Here is a 26,570-nt window from a genome sequence, read left to right on the forward strand (position 1 = left end):
AGAAGATGGAACTGACCGAAACAGAAATCATGTGCGCTGTCTGGTCTGATCTACTTGGCGACATTGATCGAGTAAACAGATGTCTGCAACAACCTGGAATAGATGTCGGAGCGGTTAAGCAGCATTATGATGCCCTCTATGAATACATAGAGTCGCTTCGAAATGATGAAAGATTTGATGCATTTCAGGACCGCGCCAAAAAGATGGTTGAGTCCATCATTTACGCTGATGATAATCGTCGGGTCAAGAGGCGAAAGAAGGCCTTCGATGAAAATGACGAGGAAGAAGAAACCCCAAAATCTAGCAGGGAGAAGTTCAGAGTTGAGACGTACTTCTCCATACTCGATCGCCTTCTGACAGAAATCCATAGGAGAAGAGAGAGCTATCAGAAAATCACGGATCTGTTTGGATTCATCCCCACGGCCAACAGCCTCGACCATGATACACTCTCTCGCAGAGCAGAGAAACTGGTTTCAACGTCCCCTGCTGATGTTGAAATGGATATAGTTCAGGAAATAGAACTTTGCTCGAAATACTCCAAGTTCATCGATGCATCGGACAAGCTCAAGTACATTATTCACAACAATTTGACACAGACATTCCCCAATATTTTTGTTGCCCTCCGAATATATTGTTCGATGTTTGCTACGAGCTGCGAGGGTGAACGCTCCTTCAGCACACTAAAGCACATAAAAAATGGTCTTCGGTCGACCGTGGGGCAGGTGCGCGTGTCCACGCTCGCTCTGCTTTGTGTTGAATCTGAGATGATGAAGCAAATACATTTCTCCGAAGTGATCGTGTCGTTTGCAAACCAAAAGGCACGAAAGAAGGTGTTTCTGCAGGTTGGAAATTGAATATACATACATTCCTCCGAATTTGTTTTCTGTATCGTTTGTTTCTCAATTTCGAAGCCGAATTGGATTTTACAGGCACTTGTATAATTCAAAGTCGGACAAATCGCCATTTACCGCAGTCTGTTCCGATTAAATTTCATGTTCAAAATCGTCGTTTTGGTCACTCTTGAATTTGGCCTATGAAATCTCAAGGGCCTTGGCCTACGAAGACCTTAATCCAGCCCTGCCTCTCTCCCACCTCTCCCCCCTCCCCCCACCTCTCTTTCCCTCTCCCTCTCTCTCTCTCCCTCCCTCTTTCTCCCCCACCCTTTCGTATTCCCATCAGCGAAGCAACGGGTTGTATTTGCTTGTCAAATAAATAAGTCAAGGGGCATAAAATACACCAGAGCACCTTATTGAGAGAATATGCTTAGAAAAACACAAATAGATAAGCAAAATGTGTTTTGTAAACCATCTACTTTAGGTTTTTTTTTTTTAATAAACATTTCTGATAACTAATATGATCACAAAAAATATATATTGACAGACCTTATTGTTGCTGGAAATTAATTCACATTAAAGGAACATGATGTGAAAATTCTTAAGACTAAATTCAACAATTCAAGATATGGAATTTTCTAAAAAAAAAAGGAAACATATAATTCTATAAATTATAATAACTGTTTAAAACCCACTTGAAAACGCTGTGCATTTCGAAAAAAGATCGTTCCGCCTTGATGGCATCTTCCAGAGTGATACTTCCCTCAATATCCCACTGACTTCGGCATTTAACCATGATGTATCCCTTCTTCAGACTGATACTTTGGTTGTTGAGAACACGGATGGCACTGTTTTCTGTCCCACGATCCATGAGGTCTGGCTTAGTAAGAACTCCTGTCGGTCAAAAGACTGTTGTGGCAGCAAATCTTTTTTGAGGTTGTACAAATGCAATGATTTTCGTGTGTGTGTGTGTGTGTGTGTGTGTGTGTGTGTGTGTGTGTGTGTGTGTGTGTGTGTGTGTGTGTGTGTGTGTGTGTGTGTGTGTGTGTGTGTGTGTAGGAGGGAATTTGTAAATTAAAAATATATGCACAAAAATAAATAAACAAAATAAGTTATGTATAAAAAATACCAATTAGTATGAAGATACTTATATTAAACAGTTGTTACAGACAATCAGCAGAATTAAGAGTTGAAAAAAATCCCTGGAATTCTGCCAAGTCGTAAAAGTCTGAATTGCAACAAAACTCAAACATTCTGTAATCACTCGTGTATAATACGCAGGGCATTTTTCAAATAAAATTCTCAGGGAAATACCAGTTAATATGTATAAACCACACCCCAAAAATTAACTCCAGAAAACTATCAGATTAGCATAGTGGTTTTTTTGTATACCTTGTTGAGGGTTGTATGAAAGCTAACCCACAACGCATAGCAAGGGGGGCATGAGACAAGAGGGGCGGGATTGGGAAGGACGAAACAGTGGGGAACAGACATTAGGAGGTCTGCAGAAGGGAGAGGGATTGAAGTATTTAGCAAGTCATCAGCTTGAGGTAATTCTCAAGCAAGTCTGTGCTGCAATGCACGTGTTAATCCCCAACCTTATTTTGCTTCTCTGGTGGTGCATACTTTTAAAAGTTTAGATAAAAGGGTTTATATAAGCAAACTAATGTATTATAACTGAACAATTTTAATTCTTCTTTCAAAATCATTGTTATTCAGAACAAAAAAAGATTCAATTTTATGCAAGATATCCCACAATGCACTGCATTTTTGAGATGGCAGCAACCAGTAAAAAAGGTTGGTCTTGTGTCAGTGATAAATCTGGAGAAATAAAGCTTTCACTTTCGCACTCGTTCAAGACAGCATTTCAACACAATTTCAGATCACCCCCCATCCATAATCATGATTTTTTTTTAATCCCTATCTCACACACACACACGCACGCACGCACGCACGCACGCACGCACACACACACACACACACACACACACACACACACGCGCGCACGCGCACACACACACACACACACACACACACACACACACACACACACACACACACACACACACACACACACACACACACACACACACACACACACACACACTCCTGTATCCATATTGTCCACACAATGCATCCTCTCCTACCCCCTCATCCCTCCCCACACCCATTTTTTGTCCAAGTCTCCCTCTATTTTTGTCCTTCAATCCTGCTGATAGTGTTTCCCCTTCTTTTAATTATGTTGCGTCCTGATCCATTCAGTGTTCTATCTCTTCCTCCAACCTCAATTTTGTATTCAAAAAAGAAAGAAAAAGTTATCATGGATAATACGCACCCCAAATTTGGATTAGATATTTCTGGGGGAAAAGTGTGGCTTATGCACGAGTAATTATAGTACAGTATATAAAAATTTGACAAACCCTTGGAGGGCAGATAATAGACAAGGAAAATTTGAGGAAATCTCACCCAGTGTCCTTTCGCCCTGGGGGTCACATTGTCGTGCCATGCTAAGAGCCTCAGTTGTAGCAATGTCCACATTACAGGGGATGGTCACGAGGATGATGGTTTTCTCTTGCTCGATATAGGACATTATCAGCTCCTTAATCTGCATCCAAAGGTAATACTGTACAATTAAAGTGTAAAGTGGTCTTCTGAATGCTTCTTTGACTGATTGAAAGGTGAGTGACCTTTGACAACATGAGAGTACAAAGCCTCACCTTGCAGTGATAGATATTATTGTTAGCATTTATTTTAATCCTTTTTGTAAAAACAGATAAACAGACCATACATGTGGAAATGCAGACACAGACAAGTGTGATAATTAGTTATTGCATGCCCAAAAACCACAAAACTCCACAATGCTAATATCCTTGTTCGAATCCAGAACCTTCCACAAACAAGCACTGCTGCCTCGCTTCATAATCATGACGTGCATATAAGTAATATGGGAATTTCATAATGAGCATAATGACATAATTAAAGGCATGAAAGACATTTTCACATTTTCACCACAACTTAACGAAGACTTGTCCGATTGGAATGAAATTGCCTTCTCTCGATAGCATAGAGCAAAGGAATATTTAAGCATATTTACATCATACCCCTTTGGGTTAAAGGTCAAGGTCTTACACTCCTAGGATTACAAAACTACCATTGAGGTTATTCTCTCTTTTTCTACCAATGTCCGAGCTGTGTCTTGGATCTGGCTGGGACTTTTGGAATAAAATTTTGCATCAGTAATGGTAATAAAAAATGCACAGGGTTGATGTATATTTTCGGAATTGACAATATTTCAGGTCATGACTCAATTATAGAGATTTTAACATTTTTCATCATAACTCGACTAAAGTTTGTCCGATTGGAATTAAACTGTCCTTGCTAGATAGCCTAGAGTAAGGTGCATTTATGTTTTATTTACATCATACTCTTCTAAGTTAAAGGTCATGGTCAAATGGCAGTCTGAAAAAAAACTTTTTTATCACCACTCAATTTCACCAATGCTGAATCTCAAAGACTGCTTGGCTTTCCAATATGTTGCAATATGTGGACATTCTGGAATCATAATAGTGGACATGTACTGAAGTTGTGCAGCTGATATTTGATGAGGTATCCTTGATTTGCTTTTCTGGATTGTGACCGAATTAACAGAAAACACCTTTTTGATCATAACTTGAATAATTTCACTCCAATTTTCATGCTGTTAAGTTTTTTGGATAGACTGCACATGGTAACATGTTTACTTAATTTACACCATATCCCTAAATGTTGAAGGTCAAGGACATATGGTGGTCCAAACAAAATAGGCTATCATTGGATTGTGGGCTAAGGGGAAGTCATGGGTGATCGCCGAGGACAATCCGGAGGAAGCTTACTCTTGGCGATCACTTTGTGATCACAGATATCTAGTTTGAATGGTGTTGATGTAGTTCAGGTAGCTTTTCCAGACAAACCTTTTTTTCAATATCAAGTGGTTGCCCTTCCACAGCCACACGGGCAATACCCGGAAGGTCAATGAGGGTAAGATCTGGAGTGGATGAAGATTCTACTTCCAATGTTATGAGATCCTGGCTGATACCCTTTTGATGTCCTGCAAGCATCTTCTGAGCTAGAAAGATGGGTTTGGCCATGGGAAACAAAGATTATAGAAGAATTACACTCTTTAGTGGTAACTTATCTCAATCTTCACCATTTAAATTGAATTCCAGAAAAATAAGAATAGCACGGCACTCGGGAGAGCGCACTCCACCAGACTGAACAGATCATGTTTTATCCCACTGATAGGCAGGATCTACATCTGGACCCTCAGCAAAAGTTAAACAACTTGTTCTTATCGCACACCCAACCTGTCCACAAAGTTTCATCCAAATCCGTCTGCAACGTTTTGAAATGTTACGCTATATATAGTTTTTAATCATACATCTCAATGGTGAAGAATCACTTTAAAATCTAGTATCCAGATCTTCACCAAAAGCAAATCAATCGGTCCTCGTCACACGCCCAACCTGTCCAAGTTTTGTTTGAATCCATCCATATAATTTTTGAGATCTTACTCGCAGACAAAAAGACAGACAGACAGACAAACAAAGGGTGAAAACATAAGGCAGAGGTAAACACAACCTCTGTCGACCTTCGGTGGTGGAGGTAAAAAAACAAAATAACTGGCACATCCCAAAAGAAAGTGTTTTCAACCTTGGCTAACAATTAACCCACCTGTTGAGTCTCATCAAAATCCATTCACCCTTAGAGATATTATTTGTTCAGACAGATTCCCAGCCCTTCCAAAAAAGAAAAACGATGATTATATTGAAGAATCAGAACATTGTCAACTCAATGTAAACGATTAATGACCTACAGCATGAACTTCAAAGTGTTAATCAACACCCACCTTCAAGAACAGCCTCTCCAACATCAGATGGTGCCTTGATATCCTCGTCAAATGATCCGTCTGCTGTCTGATACTTAATTTTACATTTCCAGTTTGAATCACATTTCTTGAGTTTCAAAGCCAAAGGACAACGTGTCATGATACCTGGAGGTGAATCAATACTTAAATACATATACTGGCACGTGGGAATGAGTGCAAGTGTCCAGAAGCATCATGATTCAGGATATTTCAAAAGCATTAGAAATACATATATATTGTTACAATCATTAGACTCACCACAGTTGCCCCATCAGAATCCTGTGAACAGAGTCAAAGCAGTTGAGCCGGACAATTGAGTCAGTTGCTCCGAGTCAGATCACGGGCCTTTTTGCCACAATACTGAGCAAAACTAGAACACCCAAGCCAATCGGGAAACGTGCTTATCGTTGCCATACATCCATTTACACGAACAGTGACCAATCAAAATCGCCCGATATAGGCACAGTCTTGTCCTGGGCACCAATCGCCTGAAGCTAATCTGTCCTTTTAATGGACATGTATAACTCAACTGGCAATGAAAACAGTCAAATTCACACAGACACCAAGTGGATTTAACAAATTCACCCAGAAACCAAGTGGATGTAATAACGGTGCATTGAAACATGGGCTGGGAATACAAAAGAAGCAATTACAAGCAATGATTAATAAAATAAACCCTCAACCCTCAAATGCACCGAGCCAATGAACAAGCAAACACTCTTTTCGTAATACAAGATTTAAAACCTCAGCCTGACACTCCTCATTCGATATATGAGATAGAGTAAGACAAAACCAAATACCACATCTGCTCCAGCAAGACACAACGAGTCCCAAGTGGTGACATTGGCTGGCAATGAGCAGTCCCTGGCAACAGACAGGTGCTGTCTCGAGGGAGAGAGTGGACCTGGCTTGCTGTGTGGGGGGAATTGGTTGGAGGTTGTGGCAGCAATTACTTCATTTTAGGAGAACCCCTAATACAGCTCATGCGCAGGCTCTTCTGCAAACTCCAGATGCGCCTCACACAGTGTCGTTTGTGACACACCATTATACAGCATATAATTGCCACCACCTTCAGCTATGATGCACTTAAAACCTCCCCTCTTGGTCACTATTGGATAACAGCTCAGTCTGTGGGTGGGACAAGACCTGACCCTGACATTTCACCCTGCACTTTGGCACGCTTTGCTATGATGGTGGCTCTCCTGCCAAAACTCGTCACCTGGATGGCATGATTAGATGCTTTAAAGAACATTTAGGACAGATTCCGAAGGGATAGCAGTATTAAAGACACACACACACACACACACACACACACACACACACACACACACACACACACACACACACACACACACACACACACACACACACACACACACACACACACACACACTTCGGGAGGGAAGACAGCATCTTTCCACATGTAAAACGGTGCGTATTTACCATCACAATTAAATTCCCTCATTTATTCTGAGAGATGCAATATGGGAAATAACCATTTCTGTATAATGCAAAGTTACCCCCTGGAAGACATTCGCACAACAATATATGTATAAACAAATAAATGTCAGTATGTGTATGTGTATGTGTGTGCACGCGCACAATAACTCCAAAACCATAAAACTGAGCAGCCTTAAACTTTGAAAGCATACGAAGAAAACTCCAAGAAAGTGCAAGAGTGAAAATTGCATGTTTGGGTGAATTAAAACACCCCTTTTGAAGATAGTTAATGGCCTTATTTGATTATATCCTTCATCAGGCGATCCTTGGCCACCTCACTCTCTGGGGTCTCAAGGCGTTTCCTGGGTAACCTCGCTAGGGTCTGAAGCCACCATATTTTTTGGTCTGCTCAACCTTACCGTGACTTGGAACAGGCTGCAATGATTTCTTTCCTCACTCATTATCGAATGCCTGTTCATCACAGCTTTGAATCGCTGGGTATGTTGCAGTGCTTATAAACGCCTGGAGACACCAGCATTTGTGGATTTATTACATTTCCGCATATGACTAACCGAGAGAATATATTAATATATGTATTTATTGGGTGGTCGCCAGACTAGCCTTATTCTCAGTTTTTCCGTCTGTCTATGTTTGTTGGGTGGTCGCTAGAGTACCCTTATTTTCACTTTTTCCATCTGTCTGTATGTCTGTTTGTTTGTTTGTTTGTATGTCTGTTTGTAATGGACAGCCCTGGAAGCCAGGAGTCAACCGATTTAGATGAAACTTGACAGGTAGGTTCATAACAGGATCTAGTTCTATGCTTTTGAGCACCGTTGCTATGGACACCACATTTGCCAAGCAACGGGACTTTGAAATATTATTAATATCCTAAAAAATTAATTTTTTCGAAAATCATAAATCGGCTTTCATAAATCATAAATCGGCGATTTGGCCCCGCCTCCAGGCGTGTCGGAGTAGAATCGATATATGCAAATTCGAGGATCAGGGGAGGTTCACGCCCACTTTTCCTCCGTCCAATGGGCGAGCGTGGCTCCGCCCCCGAGCCCATCCTGATCCGGAAATTTGCATATGGATTCTCATGCCATACTATAAAGCGCCGGGCGCGGGGCGAATTCAGTCAGTTTCTGTTTCGGGCTCGGGCGAGTTGGAGAGGTGTGGCGGTGGCGAAGTGTGGCAGCAGCAGTCAAGACGGGTGTGGAGGAGAGTCGGTCTGTTGGGGTTCGGAGTCTGTCGGGGAGCTGCAGAGAGGGGAAGCCGGGAACGCGGTCGAGGTCGCAGTGGAGTCGCTCGTCGCGGGACCCAAGCAAGCCAGCTATCCTCTTTCCCCAGAGCATCAACAACCCCCCTGTTTCCCCCCGCGCTGAGATAGTGCGAAAAGGGGGCCCCATTCCCGCCCCATTCCAAGCAGTGCCAACGAAACCCGCGGAGGAGCGCGGAGTCGGGGCACCGCCGTGACATTTTGCGGCTCATCACAAGACGAGTAGGCTCCACGCAGTCTCGGCCCACAGGCCCGTCTGCCCCCTTGTCGTTGAGGGTGGCCCTTTTCTTTTGCTATTGAGTATATGTGTTGTCGGCGCCGTCTGTAAAATAAAACTGTGTAAGTGTTGCCGTGTGCTCGCGTAGTCGGTAGTAGATCTGCATTGTGTTTCTTTTGTTGCAATTGCTTTTGGTGCATAATTGTTGTAATTGTATATGTGTGCTTTCCGTTTGCCGCGGAATAAATGTGCCTTATGTTGAACTGTTTTTCCCGTTTCGCTTCGTCTTTTCTTTAATTGAATCTCCATCTTACTTCACGTAAAGGGTTGGTAGTGGGCTAAATATGCCCGATAATTAATCGGAACCGTCGAGGTTGACGATAACACCGCTCGGTTATCCCGATAGTACGGAACGGGTCGCTTAAGTGGCCCGTGTCCGGGGTCGACCTGCGGCGAGGTACGATCGCCCGGTCTACCCTCCGTGTGGGTACTTAGGTAGGTCGAATTTGGCGAACAACCCTATCCCACGCGGGGGGGGGGCGATTGGCACGATCGTGGTGAGGCCGAAAGGCCCACCCATGACTAGTTCCCGGCGTTAGTCCGAGAGGGTCACGACGGAATTGTCCGTCCGGTGGGCGACGTGCCGCGATTCGAGTTAGGTGGCCGCTCGCACGCCGGCGGGCGCGAATTCGCAACATATATACATATATATATATATATGTTCATGAAAACATATAAACATAAATATACACACACACACACACACACACACACACACACACACACACACACACACACACACACACACACACACACACACACACACACACACACACACACACACACACACACACACACACACACACACACACACACACACATACCGGAAGGCGACATGGGTGGTCGCTACATAATTGCATAGTAGTCATAGTTTTTGACGGATCGGGCTGAAATTTTTTGCCAAAGAGGTTGATTATAGTGCGCATAAAAGCCTGAAAGCAGATTTATGATTTTCGGAAAAAAAAACTTTTCAGGATTTTTCAAAAATTTCAAAGTCCCGTTGCTAGGCAACGGCGGCATCCATAGCAACGGTGCTATAAAGCATACAACTAGATCCTGGTATGAACCGACCTGTCAAGTTTCATCAAAATCGGTTGACTCCTCTGGCCTCCAGAGCTGTTCATTACATACAAACAAACATACATACAGACAGAGGGAAAAAGTGAAAATAAGGGTACTCTAGCGACCACCCAATATGTTGCTGATTAATCCATTTGCATAGTTGCCGGCATTGAGAAAATAAAATATGGAGGATGGAAAGGAGTTTCGGTGCGAGCGAGGGAAGTGGGGGTGTGGGTGGCGTGCCAGAGGGGAGTGGGGGTCTGGGAGGCATGCCGGAGGGGAGTGGGGGTCTGGGAGGCGTGCCAGAGGGGAGTGGGGTCTGCGAGGCGTGCTGGAGGGGAGCGGGGGTCTGGGAGGCATGCCGGAGGGGAGCGGAGGTCTGGGAGGCATGCCGGACGGGAGTGGGGGTCTGGGAAGAGTGTCGGAGGGGAGTGGGGGTCTGGGAGGAGTTTCGGAGAGGTGTGGGCGTCTGGGAGGAGTGCCGGAGGGGTGTGGGGGTCTGGGAGGCATGCCGGAGGGGTGTGGGGGTCTGGGAGGCATGCCGGAGGGGAGTGGGGGTCTGGGAGGTGTGCCGGAGGGGAGTGGGGGGTCTGGGAGGTGTGCCGGAGGGGAGTGGGGGGTCTGCGAGGCGTGCTGGAGGGGAGTGGGGGGTCTGAGAGGAGTGCCGGAGGGGAGTGTGGGTTCGGGAAGAGTTTTTGAGGGAGCGGGGGTCTTGGAGAAGTGCCGGATGGGAGTGGGGGTCTTGGAGGAGGGTAGCGGGGGGCTTGGAGGAGTGCCAAACGGGAGTGAGGGTGTGGGAGCAGTGCCGGATGGGAGTGGGGGTCTGGGAGGCGTGCCGGATGGGTGTGGGGGTCTGGGAGGCGTGCCGGAGGGAGTGGGGGTCTGGGAGGCATACGTGCCAGAGGGGAGTGGGAGGCTGGCAGGCGTACGTGCTGGAAGGGAGTGGGGGTCTGAGAGACATGTGTGCCGGAGGGGAGTGGGGGTCTGGGAGATGTGGGGGCAGATGGGGTGTGGGTTAGGGAGTTTGGTGGTCTTGTAGTAGGGACATAGTCTGGGGGGTAGGGGGGATGGTGGGACAGTCTGAGGAGGGTGTATTTAAATAACTATAGTTAAGAAAACAACAACATGCAAATGATACATGCAATACATATGGGCAAAATGGGACTGCGTTCGAAACCCAGGATATTCAAAGCAACTCAAGTGACCCCCCTACCTGGGTCGAGGAATTTTGGAATTCAATTTAAATTGAGGATTGATAATTTCATTGTGTAAAATGAACTGAGGTTCGAATATGAATCGATGATCGGTACTTTCAGTGTAAAATTAACCAAGGTACCAATTTGAACTGAGGATCAGTAATTTATTTGTGTAAAATGAACCAAGGTTCCAATATGAACCAATGATCGGTACTTTCAGTGTAAAATTAACCAAGGAACCAATTTGAACTGAGATTCGGTACTTTATTTGTGTAAAATGAATCAACATACCAATATGAACCAAGGACATGCTGCAGTATCGTTGCCGTTATGAATATTGTTGTGGTTACCAAATTCGCAAACCACCATTCAGGTCCCTTAGGTGAGGTATCTCGGTAAGTACATGTGTAGTTAGGCCCAAACCCGTTGTCTAGTGGGAATACATGTCATTTATGCGTGCTGCGACTCTTCTGGATAGCCGTTTTTCTTTTACTATCTTTAATTTGGACCAACCGCCATTGTTACCACCAGTCACAACATCAACCACCAACCACAACGCCGCTTCACCACAACCGCCACGACCTTCACGTCACACCTCGCAACCGTCGCATCGCCACCGTTCTTGCGCCGCTTGTGGGTACCGGTGTTGGACTCGTGCAGGGCGCGCGCCGAACAGCGTGTACAAAATCACGGATTTTGTGCTTCAAAAACGGATCAAAAACGACACACGCCCACTTTTTGCCGTCCAATCGGTGAGCAAGGGGCGATTTGGCCCCGCCCCCAGGGCGTTGGAGGGCGATCGATATATGCAAATTTTGGATCAAAAAGCATTCACGCCCACTTTTTCTCGGGCCAATGGGGGGCGAGGTGAAAGGTCGAAGGGAGGGGGTCAAAGATGAGAGGGCGAAGCCACGGGGCTGATATAAGCGACCGTGTTCGTCAGTCCAGTGAGTAGTGGAGTCGAGAAAGAACAGAGTTAAGACTTCGCGGGCGGTGGAGTTGGCAAGAAGGAGCTGGTCGTCGTGTGCGTTGGAGTCGGAGCGGAGGGGACGGAGCTGTGGAGAGGCGGCGAGGGCAGACGAGGGGGTGCTCGCGTCGTGCAGGGAGCTGCACCCCAGGGAGGCCGACAGCGCGACCTGGCCGAGGTGGAGACGCTCGTCGCGGGACTCGAGGCAGAATAGGAATCCTCTATACCCCGAGCATCAGCAACCCCCTCCTGTTTCCCCCCCGCGCTGAGATAGTGCGACCAAGGGGGCCCCTTTCCCACCCCCTACCAGACACTGCCCGCGAGGCCCGCGGAGTTGAGGCACCATCGCCGCTCCGCGTCTCATCACCAGACGGGTAGGCCCGACCCGGTCTCGGCCTCAGGCCCGCCTCATCCTTGAGGGTATTCTTTTTCTTGGTTTTGGATATGTGTTGTCGGCGCCGTCTGTGAAGTAAAATTGTATAAGTGTTGCCGTGTGCTCGCGTAATCGGTATTAGATCTGCATTGTCGCATTTGCTTTTTGTGTAAATTGCATTGTGTTTTTTCTTTTCTATGTGCTTTTGGTGGAATTGAATATGTGTGCTTTCCGTTCATCGCGAATAAATGTGCTTTGTGTTGAACTGTTTCCCGCTTCGCTTCGTCGTTTCTTTCATTGAATCCTCATCTTGCTTCACGTAAAGGGTTGGTAGTGGGCTGAATACGCCCGATAATTAATCGAACCGTCGAGGTCGACGAATAACACCGCTCGGTTATCCCGATAATACGGAACGGGTCGCTTAAGTGGCCCGTGTCCGAAGTCGACCTGCGGCGAGGTGCGATCGCCCGGTCTACCCTCCGCGTGGGTACTTAGGTAGGTCGAATTTGGCGAGCAACCCTATCCCACGCGGGGGCTGATTGGCTCGATCGCGGTGAGACCGAAAGGTCCACCCGTGACTGGTTCCCGGCGTTAGTCCGAGAGGGTCACGACTGGATTGTCCGTCCGGTGGGCGACGTGCCGCGATTCGAGTTACGTGGCCGTCAGCACGCCGGCGGGCGCGAATCCGCAACAATATGATATGATGAAAAAAAAAATTGAGCTCTTTTAGCCAGCACAACAATAAAAGGCATCCTTTTTCTCTCTTTCTATGATGGTATTTTTATCATGAGCTTCCAGATAGTTTACTATTAATCATGTTGTAGAGGAGGGGGGGTCTTGGAGTGGGAGGTGTAAGGACTGTGAGTGCCATGATAAATATATATATATATATTTTTGTTTCTGGGGCCACAAGAGAAATTATATTAGATTTTTGGATAAATTGGTAAAAGCAGAAGCGTGTGTGTGTGTGTGTGTGTGTGTGTGTGTGTGTGTGTGTGTGTGTGTGTGTGTGTGTGTGTGTGTGTGTGTGTGTGTGTGTGTGTGTGTGTGTGTGTGTGTGTGTGTGTGTGTGTGTATGAACTGCAACCACTCATTTGTGTGAACAGGAATTGGTGCAGACACGACACCTCTCATCCACAGATATTTTTTGTATTTCCACGGGTTTGATTTGCATTCAGGAACAACAATTTATTTCGTCTAAATGCTCAAAATTACATTTATAAGACTATTTGAATTACATATTTCGTGCTCGAAACTATAGGTTAAAAGTGCCCAGCAATCCAAACTGAGTCACTGTAATATGTGATTTCATGTCATTTTTTTAGCATTCGTACATCATCTTGAAGGTTGCATCTTGATTATGCAAGCTAAAACAGTATTATTGATATTGTGCAATTCAATGAATACTGAACACAACCTGAGGAATCAACATATTGAATAAAAAGCAAATTTGTACTTTGGGAATGTACAAACGTCATATGATTGAAAATCTTATTTAAATAAAAATCTACGAGAGAAGCTGCGACTGTATAATTGTATTGCGGTTGGACCCGGTGCCACCTGGGCCTTGCCTAACAAATTGCAGACCTCCGGAATCCGTTTAACCTCTTTGCATAATGACAATGCAAGTTAATTGTTCATCTTCAAAAAACATCCAAAGTAAATTTCTGACCAACGATCAAGAAACGTAAGTGTATTTTCCTCCTGTTGGCTAAGCTTCCAAGATTCCTCGCTTCAAGGAATCCTAACAGCAGATGCTTATTTGGATGTAACAACCAATAAATCAGTGGTCACAGTTGCACTGCTAGCTGTCAAGAACTGCCCTGCAAAGTTATGCAGGTAACTGAATGTAGTCAATAGCTCAACAAGCACAGAATTGCAGAACAGAATAATTGGAACTAGATGCTACAAAACAAAATATATAAGACAAAATATAAAGCCAAAATATACCTTTGAATACCTAAACCAAGTACGAGCATCCAAATAATAATGATAAATCATAACGAGATATCTGCGATCACAAAGTGATCACCAAGGGTAAACCTCCTCTGGCTGGGGGAGGGTAACTATTGGCCTGCAATCCAATGATGGCCATTTTTTGGACCACCGTATGACCTTGACCATCAACATTTTGGCATAGAGTGAAATTAAGAAAATGTGTCCCCTTCTACATGCTCTCCATAAAACTCAACGACATGAAAATCAGACAAAAATTAATCAAGTTATGATCAAAAAAATGTTTTTGTTAATTATGTCACAATCTGAAAAAAGGACGTCAAGGATACAAATCAAATATCAGGTGCGTAACTTCAATGTAGGTACTCTAGATATTGTGATGCAAAAACACCTTGGAATGCTGACCTTCCTATCCCTCCTCCATCCCTCCCTCCCCTTCATATTCCCATCAGCGAAGTGACGGATTGTATTTGCTAGTAATAATAATAATGATAATATTCACGATTCATTTTATCAGATACAATTTATAGGAAGTGGTCACAAAATTCCAATTCAGTTTCTCACAATATGGTTGACATATTGAGTAAGGAGGATTTGACCTTTCATCCTTGGTTTGTTCTGATGACGTCTGCACCTCAAATTGAAAATGGGTGCGATTTTGATCATGATTTTGCTCAAACCACTACCTTTACAGTTATTTGACATGTAAGCATACATACCATTCCCACGTGGTAGCTGAACCCCTGAGAGTGATTCAAGCACAGAACTTTTTCCAGAACTCTGATCTCCAATCACAGCAATAGTGGGTAGAGCAACATCTTGCTCCACACCCATTGCTCGCAGTTTATCAATGAGGTCCAAGAAAGGTCGAACTTTCTTCTCAAAGGAGCTGTTCAGCATGCCATTGTGGGTGTCTTCATCTTTTTGCACCATGTCTTGGTAAGGGAAGAGAAGGATGCAAGAACAAAGACTTTTTTGAAAATGGCATCACTCGACATCCTGAACAAGCATTTTTTTTTTTTACCTCCTAAAGGCCCTGTCACACCTTGACGATTTAGCCAGCGTATGCCTGACGTATGAAAAATTTGGCTAAAACGCTGGCACACGTCGAATATGTTATGGGTAAGTTTGTATACGTTAAGAGCATGCTGGCATACGTCGTAGTATGCTGGCATACGTCATAGCACGCTAACTTATGTCGTAGTACGCCGAGCTGTAAGACAAATTTTCCATGATTGAAATTTTTCGACGTATGCCAGCGTATGACTCACATGTTCCGCATAACGCTGGCCATAAGTTGTAGCCACGTTACGCGATCGTTGACACACGTCGACACACGTTACTCATAAGTCGAAACACGTCGAGGTAATGTTTAGCGTACCCGAAACTTATTTCTAACCTATGAATAACGTGTTTTAGGCACGTTACGCGATCGTTGACACACGTCGACACACGTTACTTGTACGTTACTCATAAGTCGAAACACGTCAAGGTAATGGTTAGCGTCAGTGTTCCAGACTCCATGTTTTTTTTTTTTTTTTTTTTCTTCTTCGGTATGACGGTGAGGTTGACACTTCGATTTCTAGTGCGGTTATAATATAATATAATTAATAGGCTGCCGCTCAATGATTTAAATCATAACTGCACTAGAAATTGAAGTGTCAACATCACCGTCATACCGAAGAAAAAAAAAAACCCAGGGAGTCTGGAACACTGACGCTAACCATTACCTCGACGTGTTTCGACTTATGAGTAACGTACAATTAACGTGTGTCAACGATCGCGTAACGTGCCTACAACTTATGCCAGCATATGCGGAACGTGTGTCATACGCCGAGTACGTCGATAAATTTTCAACACGCTGAAAATTTCTCGACGTACTCGGCGTATGACGACGTATGCCAGAAAACTACGACGTATGCCAGCGTACTACGACGTATGCCAGCGTGCTCTTAACGTATACAAAACATACCCATAACGTATTCGACGTGTACCAGCTTGGTTCGGCAAATTTTTCATACGTCAGCATACGCTGGCTAAAACGTCAAGGTGTGACAGCGGCTTCACACTTCGATGTCTAGTGCGGTTATGATTTTCATCGTCGAGCCGCAGCCTATGAATAGCCTACGCCACGTGATCGGCGGCGATACGCTGCCGCGCTATGCATAAGTTAGACTATCGTTGGGCAGAGGTTGTGAACGCCGACAACACGCTCAGCATTCGTTGGTACAAGTTATCTATATGTGATTGAAACGTTCTGTGTACGTTACTAATACGTTATGCATACGTCCAACAAGTTATTATACGGCCAAAACCTTTTTAAAAAACATCAATAGTTCAGCGTATGCCAGCGTTTTACATACATTTTGAGACATTGCCATACGCTGGCTAAAACGTCAAGGTGTGACAGCCCCTTTAAACAAGATACTACCCAAGTTAAGTCTTAGGAGAGATGAAACAAAAATAAATTGTCGGTGCAAAACCACCACAGCCAGCTCACAATGAAATAAAACAAAGTGTTAGCCAGGGATGCAAGTATACAAAAGTCTTTCTCAAGATTTGCAGTCCTTTCCTGCTGTTGCAGTCATTTTGACATTCACCAATTTCAGACACAATCGTACTCGTGCACCATTGTTCTATACAGAGTGTTTGTTCTGTCGAAGCACTTTCTTAGCTTGGGTTGCGATCCTAGACGGGTCGCCACTCCAACACTATACTCATGCATAGTTCAGGCACCACATCATATTATCCTGTATCCAAAAATGGCCTGTGACAAAGAGTGAGTTGGTAAAAGTGGAAGTTAAAAAAACCCAATAATAGTTGTATTACATTTGTGGAGAGAGGGGTGGTCAGTTATTACAATGAAGGAAAAGACCCCCATTTGTGTTCATGCACATTATCGGACTTTTGAATTCTTTATTAAGAAAACGTGGAAAAAGTGAACTTATCCTGTTTGTTTGTCTGCTGCTGGGAGACAATGGTGTAACCTTCAGTCGAGGATGCTTAAAGGTCCACAGCATCAGAAATTAAAAAAAAAAATTGATGTGATAATATTCATTTGTAAGCAATAAACAAAGAACTGAACTTGGTTTTTTTTTATTTTTATTTTTTTTGAGGTGTGAAAGTAAAAAAAAAGTTTTAAAAAAAACAAACAAACAAAAAAAAAAAACCTCACCCGGCTGGTACCACTAAAAATTCCAGAAAACCTCCATGGTCATGTGTCATCTGTGTGACATCAGTGTTGCCAACACCATGCCTTTGGTGCACAATTGGGCTCCTTTGGACTTTCCTGCCACGCATCGTCAAAAATTGGCCTATTTTGCTTTATATCAAGGCATGGGGGCATTTTTCATTTTCAAGGTGCATTGCAGTGCACTAGTGTTAAACTCGGTGAATGAAACCACTGAACCAGAGTGTATCTTCTAAGCAGCATGATGATTGGATGACATGGGTTTCCGGCCTCTGGGTGCAGAATACAATGCATGTGATTGGGGAATCGTCGTGAGCAGTTGCTATAAATAGATATAGGAGGACAAGAATAGAGGGGAAGAACAGGGGTATGTTTGATGAACGATCGAAGTGATTGGCAGCTCAGGGAAATGATCGAAATGATGAAATAATCAATGCTTTTCACAGCTCTGGAAGGAGAACGAGTGAAACAAACATTGCAGTCATGATCACGACTCCACCTTCACATCTGCATATATATATATATATATATATATATATATGTGTGTATATATATATATATATATATATATATATATATATATATATATATATATATATGTGTATATATATATATATATATATATATATATATATATATATATATATATATATATATATATATATATATATATATATATATATATATATATATATATATATATATATATATATATATATATATATATATATATATATATATATATATATATATATATATATATATATATATATATATATATATATATATATATATATATATATATATATATATATATACACATATATATATATATATATATATATATATATATACACATATATATATATATATATATATATATATATATATATTGTTGCGGATTCGCGCCCGCCGGCGTGCGGACGGCCACGTAACTCGAATCGCGGCACGTCGCCCACCGGACGGACAATCCAGTCGTGACCCTCTCGGACTAACGCCGGGAACTAGTCACGGGTGGACCTTTCGGTCTCACCACGATCGTGCCAATCGGCCCCCGCGTGGGATAGGGTTGCTCGCCAAATTCGACCTACCTAAGTACCCACACGGAGGGTAGACCGGGCGATCGCACCTCGCCGCAGGTCGACTTCGGACACGGGCCACTTTAAGCGACCCGTTCCGTACTATCGGGATAAACGAGCGGTGTTATTCGTCGGCCTCGACGGTTCGATTAATTATCGGGCGTTTTAGCCCACGACCAACCCTTTACGTGAAGCAAGACGGAGACCCAATGAAAGAAAAGACGAAGCGAAGCGGGAAAACAGTTCAACATAACTCACATTTATTTCGCGATGAACGGGAAGCACACATATACAATTACACCAAAAGCACATGTAAAAGGAGAAGAAACACAATATTACACAAAAAGCAAATATAAAAGAGAAACACAATGCAGAGCTATCCGACTACCGAGCACACGGCAACACTTATACAATTTTACTTCACAGACGGCGCCGACAACACAGATACCCAAAGCAAAAGAAAAAGAACCACCCTCCAGGATGAGGGGGGTAGGCGGGCCTGGGGCCGAGACCGTGTCGGGCCTACCCGTCTGATGATGAGACGCAAAGCGGCGGTGGCGCCTCAACTCCGCGGGCCTCGCGGACAGTGTCTGGTAGGGGGTGGGAAAGGGGCCCCCTTGTCGCACTATCTCAGCGCGGGGGGAAACAGGAGGGGGTTGTTGATGCTCGGGGGGAGGAGGATATCACCCTGTCTCGGGTCCCGCGACGAGCGTCTCCACCTCGACCTCGGTCGCGCCGCCGGCCTCTCCCTCCGCAGCTCCCCGACTCCGACGCGAGCACCCCCTCGATCGCCTTCGCCGCCGCCACCTCTCCACAGCTCCGGCCTCTTCACTCTGACTACTACCACTTCTTCCCAGCTCCACCGACAACTCCCAACCGCGAACTCGAACTCTGGCTACTACCACTTCTTCCCAGCTCCACCGACAACTCCCAACTGCGAACTCTTACTCTGGCTACTACCACTTCTTCCCAGCTCCACCGACAACTCCCAACCGCCAACTCGAACTGCGAACCCTTGACTTCTCCCCTCCGAACTGCCAACTGTTTGGCGAGCGCGGCCGTTTATATCCCCCGTGGCCTCGCTCCCCCACCTTTGACCCTTTACCTCCGACCCTTCACCTCCAACTGGCTCCCCATTGGACCGAGGAAAAGTGGGCGTGAATGCTTTTTGATCCATGAATTTGCATATAGCGACCGCCCTCCAACGCCCTGGAGGCGGGGCCAAATCGCCCCACGCTCTCCGATAGGACGGAACAGAAGTGGGCGCGAGTCGTTTTTGATCCGTTTTTCTCGGAAAGTCTGTGATGTTTCTGAACACGCTGCTCGGTGCGCGCCCTGCACGAGTCCAGTATCGGTGCCCACAAGTGGCGCAAGAATGGTGGTGATGCGATGGTGGCGAGTTGTGACGGTAAAGGTCGTGGCTGTTGTTGTGAAGCGGCGTTGTGGTTGGTGGTTGTTGTGAAGCGGCGTTGTGGTTGGTGGTTGTTGTGAAGCGGCGTTATGGTTGGTGGTTGTAGCAATGGCGGCTGGTCCAAAATAAAGATAGTAAAGAAAAACGGCTATCTAAAAGGGTCGCAGCCCGCATGAATGACATTTATTCCCTCTAAACAACGGGTTTGGGCCTAACTACACATTTACTTACCGAGATATCTCACCTAAGGGACCTGAATGGTGGTTTGTGAATTTCGTCAACCACAACAATATATATACATATATATATTTATACATACACATATATATATATATATATATACATATATACATATATACATATATATACATATATATATATATATATATATATATATATACATACATATATATATATATATATATACATATATACATATATATATATATATATATATATATATATATATATATATATATATATATATATATATATATATATATATATATATATATATACATATATATATATATACATATATACACATATATATATATACACATATATATATATATATATATATATACATATATATATATATATATATATATATATATATATATATATATATATATATATATACATACACACATATATATACACATATATATATATATATATATATATATATATATATATATATATATATATATATATATATATATACACACATACATATATATATATATATATATATATATATATATATATATATATATATATATATATATATATATACACACATACATATATATATATATATATATATACATATATATATATATATACATATATATATATATATATATATATATATATATATATATACACATATATATATACATATACACATACATATATATATACATATATATATATATATATATATATATATATATATATATATATATATATATATATATACACACATACATATATATATATATATATATATATATATATATATATATATACATACACACACACACACACAATATCAAGGCTCGTATGAGACCTTACACACAGAACATACAACAAGGGGAGCAGGAGAAAAGAGGGGTGGGAGAGGGAAGGACAAAACAGTGGGGAACAGAGACATTGGGAGATCTGTGAAAGGCAGAGGGATGGAGTGGAGTACATAGGGTAAACAAGATTGACAATACAGGTACTCTCAGGTCCTCAAGGAACAGGGGCTTTCAGGAAGAAAAGCAGGGAATTTGAAGGAGGTGGGTTTAGGGTGGATTAACGGGGGTAGAAAATATCATGGATTTGGATGGGGAAAGATGAGAGGTGGTGGTGAGCAGCTGTTTTGAAGACCTGGAGGGAAAAGTGGGATTGAAGAGTGTGGGAGTTTGTTCCAAAGACAGGAAAATAGAGGAATGAAGGAGTGCAGGTGAGCAGTGATTCTTGATTCTGGTAGTTTTGCCAGAAGTGGGTTGCTGGCAGACCTTGAGCGCTCTGCAGAAATATGGGGGGGGGGGGAGGGGGACGACCTTATCGCAGACAGAGCGGAGGTGGGGGGGGGGCGAGACTGGAGAGGAGACAGTTGAAGACAGAAAGACCACTGACCTGCCTGCGGTGTGAGAGACCCAAAGACTCTGCCTCGTCACAGCACAGAAGATACCAATGATCCTACATGTCTTGGTTTCCACAGCATGAAGCCGAAAAAGGTGAAAAGTGGGAGCACAAGCCCAGAGGGGAGAGCAGTACTCCATCAGGGTGTGGAGGAAAGGTTTGTATGTGGTCAGGAGCTCAAGTGTGCCAAGGAAGGACTTTGCACGATGGAAGATGCCCAGTCGGCAACTGGCTTTGGAGGCCACCTTGGAAATGTAGCTTTCACAGAAAAGATCATGGCAGATAGTGAGACCCAGAAGCTTTAATGAAAGGACTTCTTCAAGAGGATTGTTGATAAAGTAGATGGGGGACGGTCCAGATGGTCCTTTCGGAGAGACAAAGTGAGAGTGTGAGATTTGTCAGGGTTGAAAGAAATGTTCCACGTGTTGAACCAGCTTGTGATTTTATCCAAATCTGCAGTGAGCGAAGAAGCTGCTGCTTGCCAGTCTGAGGGATAACAGATGGTACGGCAGAGGGTGGAGTCAGCAATCAGCAAAGAGATAAAGAGGATTTTCAAGAGAGTCGGAGAGATCATTGATGAAAACCAGAAAAAGAACAGGGCCCAGAACGCTGCCTTGAGGAACTCCAGCCTGGACAGGAAGAGGGGATGAGAGAACTCCATTTGGGGCCACATGTTGGCTGTGACAGGACAGCAAGTCTGTGAGCTATGAGTGCAGATGGCCTTGGATACCATAGGAGGAGAGTTTGTTGAGCTGGGTGGGGTGCCAGCCGTACTGAAAGCACGTGATATGTCGAGGGACATCGCTCTGATTTCATGTTTGGCATTGAGAATGTCCATCCATTGTTGGGAGAGTAGAAGCAGCATATCCTGGGAAGAGTGACCTGGTCTGTATGTAAACAAACACAAGTCCCAAAGCAAAAGTATCCTGGAGATGATGTTACAGGTCATGTGATATGACAATCACATTGTCGTTTTTTCATTTTTTTTGGAGGGGGGGGGACAATGGAGCATACAAGAACACAAAACAAAAAACAAAAAAAATTCAAAATAAAAAGATATTTATTCAAGTAAAAAACGATTATGTGTTAATTGAAGCCATATTTATTCATTAAACCAAACATGAATTTCTGATTCTGTAGACCTTGAAGGTGTCTTGACTTTTCATTCTACGATGTCACGAGCATTTTTTGAAATTGGCTCATCTCTGAGCCAATATAAAGCTATTGTCAAGTGCCGGCTCCCTTGGAAACTGCTTGGCCGCAACCAACTGCAGCTGGCAACAAGATCGAACATGCAGAGGTAATTTGGCTCGAAAATGTCTTGCCTCAGGGTAAATTTTGATACAGAATACCACGAGCAGTAGTGAGTGCTCCACGATTTAATGAGCATGTCGAAACATGCCGATTATTTCCCCAATTAACCAAACTCAATTCCCCTCCAGGAATGATCAATATGGCTGGAAGCATTTTCATCTGGGCTGGACAGAGGGCAGACATGCTTGCAGGCCTTAGGGAAATAAATATACACTTTAAAGAATCATGAGACAAACAAATGGAAATTCCTGACAAAACAATGAAATTCACAATCCAGTACTTGATAGTAAAAATAAACTACATCCGCTAAAGGTCCTTACACACAAGACCAGAGGTTGGTGGCAGTATTTGCACGACTGCCTCCGTAAAACACTTCATTCCGCAAAAACCATAAATGCAAAGAAAACTGAAAACCCACTCCGTGGGAGGACCTCCGATGCTACTGCCCTTTGCAGGGCAAATCACCAGATGATGGTATAGGGGCAAAGTCATCGGGACCCCCATTCTTTGATGAGGAAAAGCACAGGGTAAACTTCCTGGTTCAGATTGCGGTGGTGCATGGCAGGGTCGTGCTGAGGTGTTGTCCACCGTACAGCGGTCTCCTCGGGTTAACCTGAAGTGGTCCCTTCGGATGGGTGCCTGGAATGTCCTATCCCCAAGAGAGGATGATCACCTGTATCTATTATCATCTGAACATCGGTATTGCAGCACTCTGAGGTTTGGAGACAGTATTGTTGCGAGATCATGGTGGGAGGTAACACCTAATGATCTGGTCACTCTGATGGTTACCATGCCCAAAGAGTTGGTGTAGCTGTGTCCACCAAGTTGACTCCCATGATAAATGAGGTAACACTAGTCAACGAGCACATTATGAGACAAAGGATTCGTCACTCATTGGGTGTCGTTTCCCTGGTCTCTGTATACGCACCGACTGAGGCAAGTGATCTCCCCATGAAGGACGCATTTAATGCCGCGCTTGAGTCTGTGGTTGATTAGTGCCCCAGGCTAGATACTCTTCTTGTCTTGGGGGATTTCAATGCATCAACTGCAACTGATAGAGATGGTTATGAGACATATGTTGGTCCCCATGGGTCTGAAACTGTGAACTCGAACAGCACTAAGTTACTTGACTTTGAAAGAAGTTGTGGACTTAGAGTGGCTGGCTCATGGTTTGAGCGCCCACAAGCTCATCGCTGGACTTGGTATTCCAACGCTGGTGGTGTGGCAAAGGAGATTGGTCATGTGCTCATTGATGGTCACTGGAGGATGATCCAGAACTGCAGGGTGGACCGGAGTGCTCAGTGCCTTAATACTGACCACCGGCTTGTTGAAGCAACTCTGAAGTTGCAGATTAAATCCAGGAGAATGGTACCATCCCAGCCTCCGCTAAATGCTGGCAAGCTCAACGATGAGAGGGTAGGTGAGGAGTTTGCAAACAGGCCGAGTGGGAACTTGGGGGATGTGGGTGCTTTGGGAAATTCTAAAGAGTTGTGAAGTGCCTTCTAGACTACCATCCTTGATATTGCCCGTGGACGTCTTGGGACTCACTGTAGAGTGAAGAAGAACTTTGTCTCTCAAGGGACACTGGATACCATTGACCAGAGTCACAGGGCCAGGCTCAATAGCAGAGCTGAGCTGTTTAGAGAGTTGAGGTGTAAAACTGTACGTGCACTGAGGGCGGACAAGAAGGCCTATGTACAAGGAATCTGTGAGAGGGTAGAACATCACCTGTTGTCAAGTGATTCTCATCCCGCTTGCAGGGGAAATGCGTTCCTCAGTGTACTGCAGTTATAGCTGAGGGTGGAAGGCTCTTGACAGAGGAGTCCGAAGTGAAGGCCCACTGGGCCAGTTACTTTGACTGGCTGTACCAGGTTGACCCACCAGCTGTTGAGTTGCATGTCAGGGGTGTTACTATTCCAATTGCTGACCCTCCAATCAACTGTGATCCACCTTCATTTGTGGAAACAAAGGCTGCTGTGAAGCAGTTGAAATGGAGTAAAGCTCCTGGGATCTGTGGCATCCATGCTGAATTTCTCAAGAATGGTGGAAATGCTGTACTCGTGTCATTGCATGCAGTTCTGTGCTGTTTGGAACAGGCATCATCCCAAATGACTGGAATAGGGGCCTTGTTGTCCCTCTCTCGAAAGGAAAGGGCGATCGCCAGGATGGCAACAACTACCAAGGGGTAATGCTGCTCTCAATTCCAGACAAGGTCTTTGCTCGGATAACTCTTGATCGGGTTCATCACCATCTGCTTCAGCACTAGAATCCAGAGCAGTCAAGCTTTACAACAAAGAGGTCAGTGATTAACCGTATAATTTCTCGCCGGGTCCTCACCGAACGCAGACATAAGTTTCGGCAGGGGCTGCTTGCATCCTACCTTGATCTCTACAAAGCATTTGATTCAGTGAATCGTGATGCCCTCTGGAGGATTCTCGGTCTTCGTGGGGTGCCACCAAAACTGATCAATCTGATGTTTGAACTCTACTCTGGTACTGAGAGTGCTGTGAGATGTGGTGGTTCCACCTCTGACTTATTTCCTTTTGTTACTGGAGTTTGTCAGGGGTGTGTATTGGTCCCCACACTTTTCAGCACTTTTATGGACTGGATTCTGGTGAGGATGTTAGAAAGATGAAGCTGTGGTGCATTATTTGAGAGTATCAAGATTTCTGACCTTGATTTCACAGACGATGTAGTCATCTTTGCAGAGACTCTGGATATCCTTTTGGAAGCCCTCGAGGTGCTGAATGAGGAATTTGAGCCACTGGGATTACAGGTGTCCTGCGTCAAAACTAAGATCCAGGCTTTCAGTGACATCTTGGATGCTGCTCTCTTGTCTGTACCTGTTTGTGGTGATGATGTTGAGGTCACGGAGAGATTCACTTACTTTGACAGTGATATTCACGTCTCAGCTGGCTGTGAGCCAGAGGTCAATGGACATTTCGGTCGGGCCTGGGGAGTCATGGATTCACTGGATCATGGGGTGTGGCACTGACGGTTCCTGTGCAGGATGGCGAAAGTTGGAGTCTTCAGGTCCTTGGTGCTTCCAGTCTTGCTCTATGGATGTGAGACTTGGACTGTGACCAGAGATCTGAGACGGAGACTTAATTTCTTTGGTACCAGGTCCCTTCAGAGAATCCGTGGCTATTGCTGGTGACTTTGTGTCCAATGAGCAGATGCTGAGAGAGACTCAAATGAGATTTGTTACCTGCATAGTCTGTGATCATCAGCTGCGGTTGCATGGATATGTGGCTCATTTTCCTGACGCTGATCATGCTCACAAGATTCTCTCAGCGAGCTTTCCTCATGAGTGGAGAAGGACAATGGGTCGACCACATGCCTCATGGTTGCAGGAGGTTGATCAGCATTTCAAGAAGATGGGTATGAGCCAGGTGTCTGCGTGGGGATGGCCAGACGGAGGCCCCTGGAGTACCAGTGTAAAGTGGACACAGCGACGCACTGCTCTGACACATGCTCCCATACCTGACCTGACCTGATCTGATCTGACAAGACCGAGCGAGACTGAATGGAAGCTGGAGGATGAAAATGTCTCAGATCTATTACAAGAGCAGCAGCTTGCACAAGAGATATCGCAAGCCCCCAGCCAAGAAGCCATCAGGAGAGCGTCCCACTCTTCCATCCATCCTGCTGTGCT

The 26,570-nt window shown here is 44.2% G+C and overlaps 1 protein-coding gene across 2 annotated transcripts in view; it reads right to left on the reverse strand.

Annotated features, from left to right (window-relative positions):
* The window catches only part of LOC147034194 (interferon-induced GTP-binding protein Mx1-like), a 94,453-nt gene that overhangs the window by 55,286 nt on the left and 12,597 nt on the right, over positions 1-26,570 (reverse strand). For both annotated transcript variants that reach the window (XM_085878436.1, XM_085878447.1), the window contains 5 exons: positions 15,006-15,221; positions 5,719-5,862; positions 4,784-4,938; positions 3,300-3,438; positions 1,529-1,727 (listed from right to left, as the gene is read on the reverse strand). In XM_085878436.1, coding sequence (XP_085734562.1) covers positions 1,529-1,727; positions 3,300-3,438; positions 4,784-4,938; positions 5,719-5,862; positions 15,006-15,219 — 851 coding nt within the window. In that variant the 5' untranslated portion in view covers positions 15,220-15,221. The remainder of the gene's footprint in view (positions 1-1,528; positions 1,728-3,299; positions 3,439-4,783; positions 4,939-5,718; positions 5,863-15,005; positions 15,222-26,570) is intronic.

Source organism: Eptatretus burgeri, chromosome 1 (genome assembly GCF_056783735.1).
Source record: "Eptatretus burgeri isolate ZD-2024b chromosome 1, Ebu_testis_v1, whole genome shotgun sequence".
In the NCBI taxonomy this organism is placed as follows: domain Eukaryota; kingdom Metazoa; phylum Chordata; class Myxini; order Myxiniformes; family Myxinidae; genus Eptatretus; species Eptatretus burgeri.